The sequence below is a fragment of the Panthera onca genome, chromosome A1 (assembly GCF_046562875.1).
Source record: "Panthera onca isolate mPanOnc1 chromosome A1, mPanOnc1 haplotype 2, whole genome shotgun sequence".
In the NCBI taxonomy this organism is placed as follows: Eukaryota; Metazoa; Chordata; class Mammalia; order Carnivora; family Felidae; genus Panthera; species Panthera onca.
In genome coordinates, this window is record NC_138339.1 from 61,494,004 (window position 1) to 61,513,207 (window position 19,204).

Below are 19,204 nucleotides of genomic sequence, written 5' to 3' on the forward strand. Positions count from 1 at the left end.
TTGCCACTCACCCCTGGCTTAGTCCTTCCTGTCACCTAGCCTTTTTCTCCTTGCAGGCACTTGATGTCTTTTGCTTGGAACATTCCTTTGCATGGCTGGTTCTCCCCACCTTTGTGTCTTAGCCCAAATATTACCTAGAAGTGTTTTCTTTACCACTGGTTTTCTTCAAAGCCCTGATAACAAGCTAGAATTTCTCTCTCAACTTGCTCATTGCCCATCTTCCCTAGAAGTGAAGTGGCTTTTTATTATTATTTTTTTATTACTTTTACGTTTATTTTGGGGAAGGGAGCAGAGAAGGAGAGAGAATCCCAGGCAGGCTCTGTGCTGTCAGTGTAGAGCCTGATGTGGGGCTTGATCCCACCAACCGTGAGAGCTTCACCTGAACCAAAAAATCAGGAGTCAGATGTTTAACAGACTGAGCCACTCAGGTGCCCCCAGTGAAGTGGCTTTTTCAGGACAAGAACTTGTCTTTCTTCCCCCATGGCCTGACAGCAGGATCTCCATAAATGGTGATTGAATGAATTGATAAGTGACTACCAAATTAGTATTACATATTAAGTGCTATATGAACATGTCAAATTGAGATAGGAAAACCTCATAAAAGATTCACGTATGGAGTAAGAAAAGTATGAAAACTAGATTTGAGGTGTAAATCTGGAGTCAAGACCTTCTGGTTAGACACCTCTTCAACTGTAAGTTGAGAATGATACTACCTACTTCATGAAATCATAAGTGAAAATCTGAGAATCATAATTACAATTACTAATAACAGCTAAAACCTTTGGAGCCTTCATTATGTGCCAGACTCTGAATGACCTCATTCAGTAACTGGAAACAACTCGGGTTGTTACTGTTCTTAGCCATAGTTTGTAGATGAAGCAGAGTCTCAGACTGTTACTTGCTGGAATTTATAAGTAAATGTTGGAGGCAATATTCAAATCCAGGATTTCTGACTTTTGAGTTGATGCTCTTATTCAGGACTGTTCTCTTGACTGGACCTTTTGGGTCAGCCTTAACTTGGGTGATATTTGTGCAGTTGAAAGACATACTTTATCTGAACATTGGAAAAAGTTGCAAGCATTTTACGTAGAACACAGTTATGTATGCATTCCATTTAAAAGTAACTAATAATAGTATAGCAAGATCAGTCCTTGCAATGAGAATGTCTAAATTGAGTCCAGTGCTTCACACAGGGACCTTTTCATCACCCAGTACCCAGTTTTCAAAAGGTTTTCTGCTCTTGTGTCCAATGCTGAAATAGAGGCTGCCTGTTTAAGAGCCTCAGCTTTAAAAGGAACTTAAAACAGCTTGCAGAGAGGACTGATACTTGGAACAGTTGAAATTTCGTATTCCGTAACTGAGAAATAGCGCTGTTTGACAGCAGCTACTTCAGTTTATGCTCTAGTGAAATGAAGGCTGTCAGCTGCCGCCAAGGACACAGGAGGGATCTAGCCCAGATAGCATGGATTTCTGAATTTTGCTTTTTGAGTTTGTTCTTCAGTGTCCTTCCCACTATGACCTCTCCCTTAGCATCAGGAAGCCTGCCACTAGAAACTTCACTAGAGAGTGAGGCAGTTGCACATGACAAGAACACCTGACGCCTCTGAAGCGGGGAGAGGCGGTGAGAAGAGATGTCCTCATTGTTGACCTGGTTAGAAAAGAACTAAATCGCTTAGTGTGCAAACGGAAGCAAGTCTCAGCCAGGTGGCGGGAGGAGGGCCTGGAGTGGTCGCTGACCAGAGTCCTGCTGGTTGCTTCCTGTAGCCCTCTTGGGCGGGATTGCAGCGACACTTCAGTGCCGCTAGGTGGCAGCCGCGCGTTTCCAAAGCAGGCTTGTCTACCCGGGAGCCCAGCTGGGAGCGGGAGAAGCGACCCGAGAGTCCTGGAAGGGGTTGAGGGGGAGAGAAGTCCTGGAGACCCCCTTTCCCGCAGGGGCAAGGACGGAGAGATACGAAGGGGTCTCACTTAAGAGTGCCAGCCATCCGAGTAGGCATCTGGGGCACGCCACGTTCCTGCGTGGACTCACAGGGCGGGTAAAAACGAACCCTCTTAAGCGGTGCCGCCCCGGGGGCTGGGCCTGACCCGCCCCCTCCTGGCTCCCCACTCCTGCGCTAAAGGGTGTGAGTGAGTGCTAGTAGCGAATGTGGGCGAGTGAGGACGCCCCGCACCTAACTGCGTTCTTGGGGACCGCAGCCTTCCCAATTCCGGCAGGATTTGCGCCGCGGCGCGGGTCATTGCGCCCGGGCGCAGAGCTCCGACGGCTTCCAGCGTTCACCAGCTCCAGCCTCGCGGGCTCTGCCCCTCGCCGGTCCTGTCGCCGAGAGTCTGAGCGCCTCCCTCCAACCCGGAGCCGCCAGGAGAAGGCGGAGGCAGTGGAGAGGCCGCGGCGGGCAGGCAAGCAGGCTGGGCCGCCTTTGATGTGGGCGCGGCGCACCCAGCCGAGCTGAGCGCCCGTCCGGCCGCGCCCCGAGGGGGGAGCCCCCGGGCCCCGCATCCTCATTGTGCCGACTCGGGCCCGGGCCCGCCCCCGGCCCCCCGCCCCCTCGCCGCCCGCGCTTAGAAAACGCCCCGGCCGCCGCCAGTGGTGGGAGGCGGCGATGCGCACGGCCGGAGAGACGCGGAGGAGGAGACATGAGCCGGCGGGCGCCCAGACGGTGCGGCCGTGACGCGTTCCTGCTGCAGCCGCGCGCCCCGGCCCTGGAGCGCTGACCTCTGGCCCCGCACCGCCCCGCGCCCCGGCCGGAGAGCGCGCCCCAGCTTCCAGCCCCGCCGCGCATGCTGCCCCCGGAGTGAACCGAGCAGCCAGCCTCCCGCAGACGCCCGGACAGACGGACGGTCAGCAGTGAGCAAGCTTCCCCGCACCAGCCGGGCGCCTCTTGCACAGCGGCGGCCACCCCGTAGCCCCCGCGCCAGCCCGGAGGGCGCAGCGCTCGGGAGGAGCCGCGCGGGGCGCTGATGCCGCAGGGCGCGCCGCGGAGCGCCCCGGAGCAGCAGAGTCTGCAGCAGCAGCAGCCGGCGAGGAGGGAGCAGCAGCAGCGGCGGCGGCGGCGGCGGCGGCGGCGGAGGCGCCCGGTCCCGGCCGCGCGGAGCGGACATGTGCAGGCTGGGCTAGGAGCCGCCGCCTCCCCCCCGCCCAGCGATGTATTCAGCGCCCTCCGCCTGCACTTGCCTGTAAGCGCCCGCGCGCGGGGCTGCCTACCCTGCCTTGCCGTCTGTCCGTGTGCCTGTGACTCTGTCTGCCCGCCCGGCCGTTCGTCTGACTTTCCGACTGCGTATCGGTTTGTCTGTCCGCGCGCCCCCCTCCCTCAAGTCCCACTGACCACCTCTCCATCTCTCTCCCGCAGGTGTTTACACTTCCTGCTGCTGTGCTTCCAGGTACAGGTATGTGGGATCCTGACTCTGACCTCCCCCTGCCCCTGCCTCTCGGTACAGGTCGACCCCCCTTCCCCGGGCCGCGCCCCCTCCTTGTGCCCCACCCCTACTGGGCGCCGAGCCCAGTGCACCTGTTCCCAGGGCGCCAAAGGGCGGCTCCGCGCGCGCCCTGCGCCGGCGGGGGACCAGCCAAGGGCAAGGGGCTGTGCTGCAGGGCTCAGACTGGCGCGGCCCCTGTCGGCCTCGGCTGGGAAGAGATCCCCGGAACCAGCGGACTCACCCGCTGCAATGTGCCCTGCTCCAAGCCCCCTGCCCACAATCGGCGAGGAGTTGGGACCTGGGCATTTTTTCTGCCAACCGTCCTTAATATCTCCGCTCGCTCTTCCAAACAAAAAAGCTCCTTTCAGCCGAATGGATTTTGAGTCCAGGGAGAAAGCTTCAGTTGTAAATTACTCTGTGGTTTCAAAGGCGTTTGCAGGAGAGAGAGAGAGGGAGAGAGAGAGAGAGAGAGAGAGCACGCGAGCGAGCGCTAGGAGACTCGGTGAGAGGTAGTAGAGACGGGCGATTGGGCTGAGGGGCCATTGCCCTTGAAGCCGCTACGGAATTGGCCACGTTCTGCACACCCTTGCCCAAGGTGGTGTGGCCCTCGGCTTGTTCCCCGCCTTGCTCCCCGCTCGCTTGCTCGCTCCCTGTGAATCAGAAGAGGGCTTGGCGCTCAGCCTGGAAAGCACTTGCTAAAATCTGATCTGTTACTTCAGCAGCTTTCAGACTCGGGAAGGTCTTGGCACGCAGACAGTTGGAACGCGCTGGCTTCCAAAGCCGTGGAAATGAAGGAAAAGCGTGGGGGGGGGGGGGCAGAGAAAGAGAAGAGGGAAGGAGGGAGCGACTTCAGCCCCGATTAGAACCAGACCAGGGCTGCCTCAGCATGGTTGGGGGGCGGGGGGGCGGCAAAGGGAAAGGGAATAGGAAGTGCCAGCTGCCCTAGCCCCCCACCCACTTAGAGCTGCAAGGGAGGGGCCCTAGGAGGAGCTGAATAGGGGCCAAAAGAGATTATCTGCCCCTTACCCCCTGGGTTGAAGGCAGGTGTCTGCAGGGTTAGAGAAGATGCTCAGGTTTTAGCTTTTGGGGTTCCAGAGGTGCCCCAAAAGACCCCCGAGCAGGGAAAATTGTGGCTCTCCCAGCTTTACGGCATAAGGAGTGTTGTGAGTGTTGAGTGCTACTGAGACTCAGCAGCCTCTCTCAGTGTTTGGTGTGGTGGCGGGTCTGCTTACCTCGCCTTCCACTCCTGGGAGAGGACTCAGCGTCAGGATGGACACTGGGCTTGGGGCAGCTAATTGGGGCGGGGGGCTATAAGGATGGATGGATGGATGGGTGGACGGACAGACAGACTGATGGGTTCTCTCCTCCTGTTAGTCAGGCCGGGGTCCCCAGTGACTCCTTGAATCAATATAACTGGAGTCAGTAACTTAAAACTGGCTGTTTGCCAAAGCAGATGTGACCCTATGATGGTGGGGGCAGGGGTGGGAATGGCTGGTGTCAGAGAGCCAGTGCCAGGCATGGCCTGCCTGGTTTACAGCTGAGTCTCCAAGCAGAGGGCAGGTCCCAGGGTCACTCCAGGGGATCTGTTTGTCTTACCTGGATGGGAGCTCTTTTCCCTAAGTGCTGCACCTGGGGATGGGGCCGTGATGAAATGGGCATTGCAGGCAGGGAATGGCTGTGGACTTGGTGGCCCTCCTGGTGCTGGCTGCCCCTTGGTCCTTAAAGCAGGGCCCAGGAGGGTTTGCAGTATGGTCTTTGTATTCTCTGGGGAAGTGTGAGGGAGGGAACCTGGACTCTGCATCCCACCTCCACCTCCTGGCCAGAGCTAGAGCTAGCTTCTTAGGATAGAGCTGGGTGGGACACCTGGGTTAGGGCTTCAAGCAGGTGATGGCGCCTCCTCTCCTCGCTGTCTTCCCTCTTCCTTTCTTGGCAGCCTTTCCCCATCCGAACTGCCATCAGGCTGATGTAGTTAACCCATGGTCCATGCACCCAGAGAGTATCTAAGGACGGGATTATGGAGGAGGCAGGCCCCTGAAACGTTGCACCAAAATGGTGCTCAGATGCGCTCACATCTTCGAGAGGACTCTCAGCTCTCCACGGATTTTCAAAAGCACCTATGATTCCTAAACAATAAAGAAACGGCAAGCTTATGTCCCCACTCATGCTTTAGGGACAAAGGTGGAGTGGCCGTGAGAGGTAGAGATGAGGGGTGGGAGTGGTAGTTGCTGGGAGCTGAGGTCCGCTGCCTGCCGAGGCGGTGTTGGGAGAGCAGCTACTTCGCTGGCGGGGTACACTTAGCAGGGGTGATGAGAGCTCCCTTGGGGCCAGGGGAGGCCTTCCTGCATGGTGGGAAGGGCTCAGGGCTTTACAATCTGTCAGACTGGACCTGAGTTCCAGCTTCCTCCTTCCTCCTTTGTAGACCCCTGTGAGTGTTAGCTTCATCATTTGGGAGAAGGGTGGCTTTGAGGCTGAAGTGATACATGCTAAGTGTGGAGAAGGGTTTGGAAATTCTCACCTACCCAGGAGGGTATGTTGTTCTGCTGGGAAATGGACACACCTATGCCCTTCCCTTCCCCCACCTCTATGTTTTGGGGGACTGCTCCAGTCTTAGCAGTTAGAGTTTCTGGGCTCCTCCCTTCTCCCCAGCCATCAGTCATCAGCCCCCATCTCTAGCCACATTTTCGAGAGAACACAGTCAATGCCAGACACTGCCCTCCCCCTCGCTCCCCCCCAACCAACCATGTGGTGAGCCCCGCCCTGCCCCCTCCCCCCTGCTGGCCACCCCAGGAAGCGGGAAGCTGGGAATTTAATAAAATCCCTTCTCCATACAACTTGGGACACCACGGATAGCTCAAATCGGAAGAATTTTAAAAATTTCCGAGGGGAGCAGGCGGCGTGACCAGTAAATTGCTTTTCTGCACTTGGCTGAGCGCTGACAATGACACCGGGCTGGGCTTTTCACGCAGCTTGGCCGGCACCTGCCTGACATTGTTCCTACCGCCAGGCTCGGCTAGGTCCTGGCCTTCCCCAGACAGGCCAGGCTTGAGGCGAGCCTGGGAAGGGGGGTTTCTGCCATCCAGCCCTTGTCACTCCCAGAGCTCCACTTCCTCCCTCACCGCATGATGTGTTCAAGTTTTGAAGTTTCCTTCCACGCCCCCTCTTGGCCTGACCACCCCCCACACCTGGCTTCCTCAGTGAGGATTTGAACCTTTCTTCTAGTTGGCTACAATAGGAAAGCCAGAGACAGAGTCCTTTGGGACATGAGGATGATGGGAAGCTATCCTATTGGGTAGCACATTTGATTTCTTAAGGCAGCAACATCATCCCTCTGTCCATCCGGTCAGGTATTCATTCAACAAACACTTGCTGGAAACCTCCTTCTTGCCAGCCCTGGGAACAACCCAAGTCAGTTTCTGGCCTCAAGATGCACCCAGGCTAGAGGGGAGAGTGCCAGGTAAACCTGAGTTCCTTTAATCCTGCCTCCTGAGAAGTGCAGGGAGGCTGGCATATCCAGCCCAGGAAAACTCTAAGGCTCTTGGTTTCCCCGACACCAGACAGACTTTTTCAGAAAGAATACCAAAATTATTCAGAAAGAATACTGGTGGGAAAGGAGAGTTCCAAGAGGGATGCTAGGGTTCCTCAGTGAGAGATTCCCCTGGGATTCTCCTGATGGGTCTACGTTGTACCAGATGGTCAGAGCCCGGGTAGGTGTCTCCGATGGGAGGCATCTGACTCAGAGTCTGCAGACCTTGATTTTCCTGGAATGTTCTGGACTGAAAGGGTCGCTATGTGACAGGCAGGCACTTTCTCACATCACGGAGGTTAAGCCTCACAACCAGCCTGGCACTAGGGAATTCTACAGACAAGGAAGTGTGGCCCAGAAGCATGAAATAACCTGCCTCTGTCCACTGAGCAGGACAGAGGCAGTGCTGGCTTCGACTCTGGGTCACCTGGCTCTGGGCCCCAGGCTTATTAAACGGCAGCCTAAGGGCTCTGGAGTCCGCTAGCCTGGCTCCCTGTTGCCGCACTGCCTTACCTTTGCTGTATGACCTTGGCAAGTTTCTTAACCTCTCAGGTCTCAGCTTTGGGATGTGTAGAATGGGAAGAAAACAACCAACAAAGCGGTGAGAGCAGGGTGAGAGCAGGGGCCAGTGCGGAGCCTGGTCCTCTGTCCAGGGCTCTAGCCCCAGTGCCTCTTGTTTGGGGAGGGCTCCCTGGCCCCCACGCCCCTGTCAGGGTGGTAAGCTCCCCTTCCCCAGGGCACTGTCTCCTCCTGGTGGCCAGGAGAGGGGAGATGTGGATTGTTTCCTTTCTGAGGGCGGGGACTTTCTGGTTCACCTCTGTGTGCTCCGCATTTCTTACCGTGTCCAGTTGCCCCCACTTGCAGACTGGCAGAACACTGCCAGGGATACAGGGACCCTGTATGCCAGGGATACAGCGGTAGTGCTAAGGGCCTTGTCAGGGTGGCCTGGGCTGGGCGATGGCCACCGGGCCTCAGAAAGGGCAGAGGCCTGTTGTCTCCACTTTGGGCCTGAGTCTGGGGACTTGTTCTGAAACGTTGGTGGGTCAGCGGGCCCCTCAGGCTTTAATCAGGCTTGCTGGTAGGGGCTGGGAGGTGTTTGTTCATTGCTCTGACATCTAAATGGCATCACGCCCATGGGCCATTTAAAATGCTCCGGTGCCGAAGATGGGGCCAAGGACAAGCCTCCTGTGGGCCACAGAGCAGAAACAGTCTCAGGACCCCTGGGATCAGTCCTGGATTTGTCACTGGCTCACTGAATGGCCTCCCTCCCTGGGCCTCAGTTTACCCACCTGGGTATCAGTGACATGAGCTAGATGACTTCCGTGGAGTTTGAACACATGGGCTTTGGCACAGGAGAGACCTCGGTTTGAATCGTGCGCTGCTGGGCAAATTTCTTAACCTTAAACAATTTGCACCTCGGTTTTCCCCATCTGTAAAGCGGGGGCAGTGAGAGATACCTAGTTCTTAAGGGTTATTGTGGGGACTAAATGGGCTAATGCACACAGAGTAGCTAGCTGGCACTCAATAATGTGTAACGGTACTCGTTAAATCAGTTACACGCTCTGTGTGTGCGTTAGGTGGGTACCGTGCTGCAGGGTGCTGGGCAAGGCTAGGAGGGACATACTCCTTGCGTCGGTGACTTCCGGGCTCCTCTTGTCCAAGTTGAGAGCACAGGCTTTGGACTTAGGCCTGCATTTAATCCTCATTGCACCACTCCCAGGCTGTGTGGCCTTGGGCAAGATCCTTAACCTCTCTGAGTCTCTGCCTCCTCATCACACGAGATATAGGGATGATAATACCACTCCCCAAAGGTGTAATTGGAATCATGTCTTGGGCCAAGTATGCAGTAGGTACTCAGTTATGGTGCTGTGCCTCAGTAGCGATCAGCAAACATTTATGGGACATCCGCTGCCTGGGTGGCCTTGGACTGGGTTTTAGAGAGAATGCCAAGAAGGCATCCAAGGCTTCAGTTTTTTCCTCAAAGTGTTCCCTGTGAAGAGACTTTGGGCTGATGCTTTGGGCAGCTTTATTTACCTCCCTCATCCCCATTCCGCCTCTGCCTTGGAACCTCTTTGCACTTTGTCACTGTCACAGGCCCCAGTGTGTTCTCCGTGAGGCTCACAGGGATGCATAGGAGCTCAGGCTCTGGGTCTGGCCCACCAGATCACACCCCGCCTTGGCCCCTTGGTAGTCTCAGATTGAGCACATTGCTCGGCCTCACGGTGGCTCATCTTTGTTGTGGGTGCCAGGGTAGAACCTCCCTCTTGGGGTTGCTGCGAGGGTGAATTGTGATCACCCGGGGGCACAGCACCTGGATCACTGTAAATGTTAAGTAATACACGCTGCAGCTGGGCATTTGACGTTGGTGCATCTAGAGGCCTGTTCCTGGAAGTCAAGGGAGGCTGGACCCATCCCGAGGGCCCTACGGCACATCGCACAGACCTGGCTTGCAGGATGAATGTTGAGTAAGTGAGTAGAGGGGCCATAGCTTCTCTAGGGCAGGTCCCTTCTGGCACCAGGCATGGGGCAAGGAGACTCAGGACCTATCCCAGCCCTTGGGGACTTGAGAGAAATCAGAGGGGTCTGTGCAGGGGGACATGGGCTGCAGGGGGACATGGGCTCCAGGGTGCCATGGGTACCCTGGTGAAGGGCCATGAAACCAGACTGGGGGCAAGAGGATCTGGCCAGAGAAGATGCCCTGTTTGAATCTTAGATTAAGAATAAGGCAGATGAAGATGCTGTGAACCTGTGTGTACATGTGTGAGTGAGTGAGTGAATGAGTGTGTGGTGTGTATGTGTGTGTGTGTGTGTGTGTGTGTGTGTGTGTGTGTAAAAGCCATTGCAGGCACATGGAATATCTCTAGATGGAAACAGGGAACAGCCTGATATGCTCAGGGGACTCTAAGCCTGTTGCAGCACCAAGTTTAGGAAGAAGGGTGATGTAAAAGGCCATGGTAGGCATTGAATGCCAGAATAAAGGGCTTGTTTCTGGTCGGCATGCATGACCACTCTTCCCCCACCCCCCACATGCTTTAAGGGACAGGGAAGTGAAACAGGGTTTGGAGGAGAGGGGAAAATAAATAAAAGAAGGGAATGTGGGTCTTTAGGGGTCCTGCCTCCTTCCCCAAGCTGGCTCCAGGGTTGACCACCAGAGGTACTCGTATTGACGATCTGTATGGAGAAGGCTGATGTGTGGGGAGAGGGGCTTCTAGTCAGCCACCTTGGGTGGCAGCACCTCCCTCCCATGCTGATGGCTCAGCCCTGCCAATCAATACCTTGGTAGCCCTGGGAGCTTAATGGACAGGCTGGGGGTGGGGAAGGGCCCTTTACAACATCACCAACATCACCGTTCCGGCTGGGTTGGGTGTAGGGACTGTGACGGGATAGAGGGGGAAAGCCTGGGGCTGAAAGGGGTGGTGGGAGCGTGAACCTGAGCCAAACTCAGATCCAGAGGTGGGCTCCACCTTCCTCCTCCCTTTTCCGCCTACAGATGCCAGCTGGGGAAAATCCTTGGGCTCTGGAGCCAGAGATGGGTTCAGATCTTGGCTCTGTCGTTTTGTGTACAACGTGGATGAGTCCCTTGGCCTCTCTGTGTCTCCCTTTGTCACAGGGATGGGAATCGTTCTGACCAGCCCAGATTGTGTGAGGAGGAAGGAGACCTTGCTTGCAAAGTGCTTAGCTCAGGCCCCGGCACAAAGCAAGTACCTAGCAAGTGGGAGCCAGTGTTAGTTTCTGCCTCACGAATAATAAGAAGCCACAGAGCACTGGGGCTGGCAGCCACTCCTGGGCCTGAGTCCAGGCCCGCTCTCTAGGAAGAGTTTGTGGGGAGCTGCATTTTGGGATGGAGAGCAGGGCTGACTTTACCCGGGACCACTCCTGGAGGGGGGAATTGAGACTTTGGAGAAACTCTGAACGCCCTCAGCAGGGCTGGCAACATTGCTGCTGGAGGAGGAGGCAGGCGGTGGTGGAATGTGGCCGGAAGTCTGTGGGCTGCCCCTCCTGGGACGGGGAGACCCTCCCTTTCTGGGCAGGCTGCCTGGAGACAGGGGCATGGATTGTATGAGGCCTCAAGGATGGGGACCTGGGCGGGAGGGGGCAGTGTGACCCCATCCTCCTCTTGAGTAGGGGGAGTGAGCTCAAGGCCTTGAGCCCTTTCATGTTTAATCCCTGCTCCAATCCCTGCCCCAGCCATGGCTTGTGGCCAGAACCAGTTGCCATCCTGAATAGAGGTAGAGGCGGGGGTGGAGAGAGGAGAGAGTGAAAGCAGGCAAGGGTGAAGGGGTGGAGAGCTTGAGCTCTAGACTGAGATGGATTTGAATCTGGATTCCTTTTCTCAGTAGTGAGTGTCTTTGGACAAGCGATGTAACCTTTCTAAGCCTCAGTTCCCTCATCTGTAAAGTGGGTACGATAATTATAGAACTCATAGGCCCGCCCTGGGAATCCCATAAGATAGTTTACCTAAAGTGATTCTTAGCACAGAGGGAAGCGCTCAGTAAGTCATGGCGTGGCTGTTCAGAAAACAAAACACAAGAAAAAAGAAAAAGAAAAAAGTTGTGGCTGTGTTGTCTTTTTCTCTGAGATAGATTTTTTTTAATGTTTATTTTTGAGAGAGAGAAAGAGCATGCACGAAGCAGGGGAGTGGCAGAGAGAGCGAGAGAGTGAGGAGGGCAGAGGATCTGAAGCAGGCTCTGTGCTGACAGCGGTGAGCCCGATGCGGGGCTTGAACCCAGGAACTGGGAGACCATGACCTGAGCTGAAGTTGGACATTCAACCAACTGAGCCACCCAGGCGCTCCTGAGATAGATATTACAAACAGTCCCCATTCTGCTAGTGAGAAAACTGAGGGGTTAAAGAAATCAAACTGGGGCGCCTGGATGGCTCGGTCAGTTAAGCGTCTGACTCTTGGTCGCAGTTCAGGTCATGACTCACAGTTTGTAAGTTAAAGCCCTGCGTCAGGCTCTGCGGTGAGGAGCCTGCTTGGGATTCTCTCTCTCTCCCTTTCTCTTTGCCCCTTCCCCCGCCAAAAAAATAAACTTAAAAAAAAAAAAAAAAAAGATACCAAACCGAGTGGTGATTCAGGGTGCAGCCAGGTGACCCCAGACGTCAGTTAGTGCAAGTCATTTTGTTGTTGACTACATGTGGTGTGTGCTCACTTGTGCTGTGTGTGTACATAAGTGATGTGTGACCATGTCTGTGGAAGGTGGGGAGATATAGGAAGCCCCCACACGTGTCTTCAGAGCATGAGTGGGTCCGTGAGGCCGAGATCTTCAGCCAGAGGGAGGAGTCGTGGCTGACGGATGCGCCAGAAGGAGGGGACCTGGGTTGATGTCTGGAAGCTGGCACTGAGATCACCCCATGGAAGGTTCACCCCAGGTGCCTGAGAGAGGAGGGTCAGAAGGTAGGAGAGGCTAGACTATAAAGGCCCCCGAGTGGGTGCTGTGGGCGGTGGGGAGCCAGGCAGAGTGTGGGGTAGGAACCGAACTCGCCTTGTGCGTTAGAGAGCTGGGCTCCACTGCAGGCCAGGCCGAAGGCGAGGGGCTCTGTCCCACCAGACACCTTGTCTGTGCCGGGCCTGGGACCTTGGTGGACCCCGGTGCGGGGAGATGTGAACCTGTCAGCCCATTGTTGCCTCTGTGCAACTCCTGGATGGGGGAGTGAATATTTCCACTGGAGCCCCAGCTCTCAGGGCAGGGAAGGGGCTGGCAGGGGGGTGGTAATTGGGAGTCTTGGGCTGCATGGGGACCCCTCTATATGCCATCCTGCTGTGGGAAAAGCTACTTCGACCCAAAAGGTAATTTGGGGTGGGGGGAAGGCAGAGTGACAGAAGGTGCCTTCCTGTGCCTAAGGACACATCCTGTCTGTGCCAGCCCTGCTCACCTTGTGAGAGCTGTGCCAGTCTGGTTTTGTTCACCCTGCAGCTCTTCAACAGCCCAGACAACTGTGTACCTGGAGGGGCGTTAGCCAGCAGACAGCCACTCTGACTATTCTAGGAAAGGCCTGGAAGGCAGGCCCCCTCTTAGGCACCGGGGCCAAGTGGCCTGCTACCCCATGAGCAGGAGAGGAGGAGAGAGAGATTGGTCCCGAGGCAGACACAGGAGCCCTGCTTGTCCACGTTCTGGCTCCGTGGCCCTGGAGAGATGCCTCAGAGGTCCAGTGACCTTTGCAAAGCGAGCTCTACCTGGTGCCCACCTCCCAGAGTGGCTGAGAGAATTATAGGAGATACCACAGAGGGCTTCGGAGCACAGTGCCTGGAAGGAAGTGCCTAGGAAAGCCTAGCAGCTGATAGCTTTGCAGACGCCCCTTGCCACCGCTCTGTTGGGCATTCTGCTTGTCTGGGTAGTAAGTGGTGGGGCTGATTTTGGCCTCTAGGTTTCCCTCATCCTCACCACAGTCATTTAGCACACATCGGCCGGGCACCCTCCTGGGGCCAGAGCTGGAGATCCCCGGATGAGCTGGACAGGCTAAACTCTGGGGACACTAAGCCATTACTGTAGTGCCCAGAGGCCCTAACCCAGCTGGAGGATGGGGAGCAGAAAAGGCTTCCAGAGGAGGCACCTGAGGGCAGGTGTCGGCTGGGCAGAGGGGGCAGGGTGCCCTGGGCAGAGGGCCTGACCTGTGCAAAGGCCTGGGGCTCCCCAGAGGTCTTGCCCAGGAAGCCCAGGGGCGTCGCTGCCTTTTCAGAAGGATGGACTCTGTGTATGTATCAGAGGCCCACCCCTGCTACCTCCCTTGGGAAGAATGTGACCACAGAATGTGGCTTAAATGGTGGAAGCTGGGCAAGATGGATTGTTCCCCCCACATCCTGGAGAAGGGCCACCGGATAGCCCCTGCTGACCCTGGGTCACCCACACTGCCTCTGTCCAGTGGGCCAGGGAGAAAATCGTTAATGGGAGGCTGGCTTCTGGGGCAGGGCAGCTCCCCTTGGGGACCCAGGGTAAGGAGATTGGTTTGACCTCTGGTCGATAAGGTCTCCTGTGAGCAGGAGGAGAGTTGGAGGACAGGGAAGGAGGCTGGAGGCCTGCCCTTGGGGGAGGGGACAGGGCCGGGCTACCTCAGGAAGTCATACCAGGAAGGTCGAGGGCCGTGGGTGGGGGCTCTTCAGGACATGTGCCCACCAGGTGTGAACCTCAGGGGCCGATGGAGCTCTTCCCTCCCTGAGCATCAGGATATGGAAGGGGGTGGGTCCCAGGCATCAGAGCCTGGCTGTGAATGGTGACAGGGGCTGGCCACGGAGAATAGAGGAAGTAAAGGGCGTGCACCCTTGGTGGGCCTTGCACCACTGGCCGTGTGGCTCGAAGCCTCAGTTTCTACATCTGTTAAATGGAGGTGGTAAGCATCCCCATGCTGCAGGGGTGTCTGGAAGGACCGGAAGCAATAGCATCTTCCCAAAGCATGGTTTGCGAGGAGAAGTGCCCTGCGTGTACGGACGAGGAGTGTGATATGAGGGTGTTTCTGGAGAGGCTTCACGGTGAGCCTCTTAATGCCCCTTGGGTTCCCTCACTCACACCTACTGAGTGCGTACTCTGTGCCAGGCCCTGTTCTAAGACTTCCGTGTTTCATCTGCAGGGCAGCCCGTGACATGGGTGCCACTGTCATCCCTCTCGTTTTCTACGTGAGGAAACTGAGGTACAGAGGGGTTAATGACTTGCCTGGGGTCTCTTAGCTAGTGAGTGGCGCACCCCTGGGTTTCGAATCTGGGACCTCCTCCCGATCGTGCCGGAGGGGCAAGTGGGGCCCAGCCAAGTGGGGCTGAACGAAGGGCTTTGGGGCCATAACTGGGGCTTACTCTGCCGTTGCCTGTACTGTGACCTTGTCAGTTTAGCTTTGGGGCCTCAGTTTCCTCACCTGTAATGTGGGATGATACTTCCACCCCGAGGATGATAGTGAAGGTTAAATACTGTGGTCCTGCTGAATTGCTTGTGGGGCCCAGGCCAGCGTTGGAGGACATGTGTAAGTCAGCTTGGGGACAGAGACCCTGGGCCGGGCACGGGGTGTGCGATGAGGAAAACACAGTTACTGCCCTTGGGAGCTCACAGTTGAGAGGTGAGACAGTTGCTTGGGCAGCCCTGGTCCCTGGAGCCCTGCCCTCGGCTGAGTGGGGCCATACTGTCATGGAAATGGGGTCCTGCATGCCTAACATCATGTCAGACCTCATGGGCACACGAACAAACCGAGAACGCTGTCTGGGCTTCAAGAATAATTCAGTTCAGATGGAATGGGGCAGATGTACATTTAGGAAAGGAAAGCATAGGAAAACCTAATTTAATACTAAATGGAATTCCAGAGCTCCACATCTTTTCAATGTTCATTTGTTTATTCATCCATGCATTCAATAAATATTTGAGTTTCTACCGTGCTACGTGCTGGGGATATAGCAACAAGCAAGAAAGAGACAGCCCCAGCTTTCATGGTGCTGTCAGCCTAGTCAGGGGGAGCCAGACAAAAACCAGATAAATAGAAGTCATGTCAGGTTGGTCAGTGTTAGAAAGAAAAAACAAAGCATGATAGAGAGATGGAGAGTGACAGAGGAGTGGGGGCTGCTTCAGAGAAACAGTCAAAGAAGGCCTGTCTCAGGATGTGACACTGAGCAGAGACCCTAATGAAGTAAAGGGGCCAGAATGTATAAATCTGGGAAAGAATATTGAAACCAAGGAAAAAGCACGTGCAAAGGCCCCGAGGCAGGTATGTTTTGTGTTTGGAATCCTCAGCAACGTAATGAGGCAGCCAGTGTAACTGGTGGTGAGGGAGTGGTAAAAGATGAAGGCGGGGGGCGGGGGGGACTCATCATGAAGGACCTTGAGGCCGTGGTGGGGACCTCTGTCGAGATGTGATGGAAGTTCTGGAGAGTGTGAAGAGGGAGGATTATACTAAGTGACTGGGTTTGGTGGAAGACAGACTACCAGGGGGCAAGAATGGGAACAGGAGACTGGCGAGGAGGTGGCTGCAAGCTGTCCAGGTGAGAGGCCATGTTCAGGAAGTGAGACTGGAGAGTTATTATGTCAGCATAGCCAGAGGCCGCTTCCTGGAGGATGTGGTCAGACATGAACTAAACCTCTGGGGATGTGGGGACTTTTGGTGGGAGGTGCAAAATGAAGTCTTCTCCAAGAGCGGCCAGCGGTGTGGGCAGATGCTGGGCGAGTGTGGGTGAGCATGAGGACTCTCTGGACATGGAGAGGAGAGTCCCCGGCTCCTGGGGACGAGTGACAGTGGATTTTAGCCCATTCCTTCCCAGGGTGACTTGGCAGCCTCTGTCCTTCCCTGCCGTGCACCCAAACGACAGTGATATGCCCCCCACGCTTCTCCCATCTCCATGTCCATGTTGGTATTTTACTCCCCACCTGCTCGCTTTATCCTCATGGCCACCCTGGAATGTGGTCGGGGTCGGGGCTCCGCTCTGCCGTTTTACTGGGAAGGAGTCGGTGTGGCCAAGGTCAAATGCTCCGTGCTGCTTCCTTTAACTTGGTGCTGTGGTGGAAAGATGGCAAGTGTTGTTGTCCCGTAGACCTAGGCCTGATTCTTAGCTTCGCCACTTCCTGGCTGGACCCCCTTGGTCAACTTGCCTCACCTCTCCGAGACTTGGTTGCCTCATCTGTGAAACAGGGCTGGTAACAGGGCAGGTATGAGTCTGGGCCAAGGCCTCATACAGAGCCGGCACACGGGGGCTCTGGCTCTTTGCTGTGAACGCAGCTCCTATCTGCAGGGGACCTAGGACCTCCCAGGTAGATCACTGATGCCCCTTTCCCTGCCCAGGTGCTGGCGGCCGAGGAGAACGTGGACTTCCGCATCCACGTGGAGAACCAGACGCGGGCTCGGGACGATGTGAGCCGTAAGCAGCTGCGGCTGTACCAGCTCTACAGCCGGACCAGCGGGAAGCACATCCAGGTCCTGGGCCGCAGGATCAGTGCCCGCGGCGAGGACGGGGACAAGTATGGTAGGTGCCGGCCCCGCCCCCCTAACTGGGCCCCTCTGAGACCTCAGGTTCAGATCCCAGCTCTGCCGCGTCCCGGCTGTGTATCTTGCACCTGGCACCGAGCCTTTCCGGCCTTCAGGTTCCTCATCTGTAAAATGGAGCTGCAGTAAGTGGTGTATCCCCTGAGAGCCTTTGTGGGGCACTAACTGAAGCTGTGAATCAAAAGTGCTTTTGCCGGCAAATGCCAGTGGTCGTGGGTAGCTGCTCCCCATGGCCTTGCTTCACCAGCCCCAGGTTCAGGTGCTCGGAGAGCGGGGAGTCTCTAGGGAATGTTATTTGGGTGCTGCCGGTGGTGCTGGAAATCGGCCTGGGGTGAGGGTGGGTGCTCCTGTGTGCAAATGGGTGTGTGTTCTGCGAGCTTGAGCTTGAACACCTGTGAGGAATGGGAGCGCTCGCTCTTAGCACCTTGGGCTATGGTCCCTTTGACCTGCCCTTGACCCCGGAACTGTCCAGCCCTCCTCTGAGATGTTTGGGAACCATCACTCACCTCATGCTGCCTCTGCAAGGGGGCTGGGAGGAATGAGACACCCTGACCCCCTTCCCTCCCCAGGCCCCCTGCCCACAAAGACCCTCAGGAGTAAGAGAAACAGGACTCCAATTTCCTAGAGCTTGGAGTGGATCTTGGGAGAGGCACTGAGCAAATACTGACCTTGCCCCATGGGTTCTTGCCTTCTTAGGCCAGGATTTGGGTGGGAGGTGTCCCGGGCCCTGGCCTTGGGCAGGGGAGCCGGGGCTGTGGGTGGCCAAGGCGTGGGGCTGGGACCGGGGTCCTGTGTATGCACTGTGGGACTGCCAGCCTAGGCTTTTCTGGGATGATGCCCCGCCTGCCCGCCGGCCCCTGCCCATTGCAGTCAAGACGTGACAACAAGACAAATAATTTCTTGGACCTTTTATCTTGGACACCATTTATTTTCCCTCCGCCCCAGGGCAGGACTGACCTCATGGTAGGGCCCAAGTGCGGCAGCTGCACCGTCACTGGGGGCTGGGGCCGGCCAGGCCGGGCAGGGCTGGGCCGGGCTGGGCTCCCCGTCTCCAGGCCAGCTGCCTCCCTTCTCCCTGTGCCATCACTCTTTACTGCCTCTGTTCCCCTCCCTCCCTCCCTCTTTCCCCTTCTTCCTTTCTCAGTCTTGCTGCTGCTGCTGCTGCTTTCAACCGGTCCCTCTCTCTGAGTCCTTCTCCTATCCTTCTGGGTACTCATCCCTTCCCCTCTTTGTTTCTGTCCACCTCTTCCCCCTACCTCCCCACCATCTCTGCCCTCCCTGCCTCCCTCCCTCAGACCACAGCTCTCCAGTCCCTCCGCCCCACCTCTCTCAGGTCCTCTGCTGGCTGCCTCTCAGGGGCCTCTGTCTCTCTATGCCCCCCGCTGTGCTGGGCAGACCCAGGTGGTGCTTTTCCCTGGGATCTGCTGTCCTCTTGCTGCCAGGGAAGGGGCAGCTGGCCGGCCGGGCGGGAGGAGGGTGCCCTCCTGGGGAGTCCCCGGAGCTCTCACTGGCCCCTCCAGGCTGGGAAGAGTAGAGGGGGGTCAGACTCTGGTCTGAGCCATCTGTCCACGCCCTGAGACAGGAGGTAGGAGCTCGGGAGGGAGAGGAGCCCAGAAATGGCCACCCCCTCACTCCAGAAGTTACTTGCCTCTCGCTTCCTCTGCCTCAGCCAGAGACTTAGGGGACCTCACCTGCTGTGTGACGTCAGGCAAGTCCTTCGCCTCCTCTGGGCCTCAGTTTCCCATCTGTACAATACAAGGGTTGGACCAGAGCAGTGCTTCTTAAACATGAACATGCCTGTGAATCACTCAGGGATCTTGTTAAATGCTGATACTGATTTGGTGGGTCCGGAGTGGGGCCTGAGCGCTGCATTTCTAACCTGCACCCAGGTGGTGTGCAGGGACCGCACTTTGAGTATCCAGGAACTAGCCCGTTTTGGCTTCTCCAGCTCCACAAACCCCAGATTTAATCACTCTCTCTCAAGGAATATGTTTATCACTCCTCCACCCCCCTGACACCCAGGGCAGCGTGGGGCTCTGCTGACTGCGGAGGCTGCTTCATTTAAGTGTCGCATTAGAAACGCAGATGAGGCGAAGGGACCCCATCTGTGAGCCCTGGGAGAGGAAGTGAGACAATGGAGCCAATTGAGGCTTCCAATCTAGATAATCAATACAAATATTATTGGGAGGGTGATTTATGTGGCTAAGCCAGCCTGGAGGATGGGGCTGTGTTAGGGGCCTGCCCTGCCTGTGGGGGATGGGCAGCCAGTAGCCCCCAGCCAGGCCGGTGCGGGGGGGGCCTCCCCGGACAGTCCGAGAG

General features: G+C 56.5%; 1 protein-coding gene across 1 annotated transcript in view; it reads left to right on the forward strand.

Moving 5' to 3' along the window:
• Window positions 1-2,131: 2,131 nt before the first annotated feature.
• FGF18 (fibroblast growth factor 18) overlaps window positions 2,132-19,204 on the forward strand; it is a 33,008-nt gene continuing 15,935 nt past the window's right edge. The window contains exons 1-3 of the mRNA XM_060635023.3: window positions 2,132-3,171; window positions 3,345-3,381; window positions 16,685-16,865. Of these exons, the coding sequence (XP_060491006.1) occupies window positions 3,140-3,171; window positions 3,345-3,381; window positions 16,685-16,865 (250 nt within the window). The 5' untranslated portion in view covers window positions 2,132-3,139. The remainder of the gene's footprint in view (window positions 3,172-3,344; window positions 3,382-16,684; window positions 16,866-19,204) is intronic.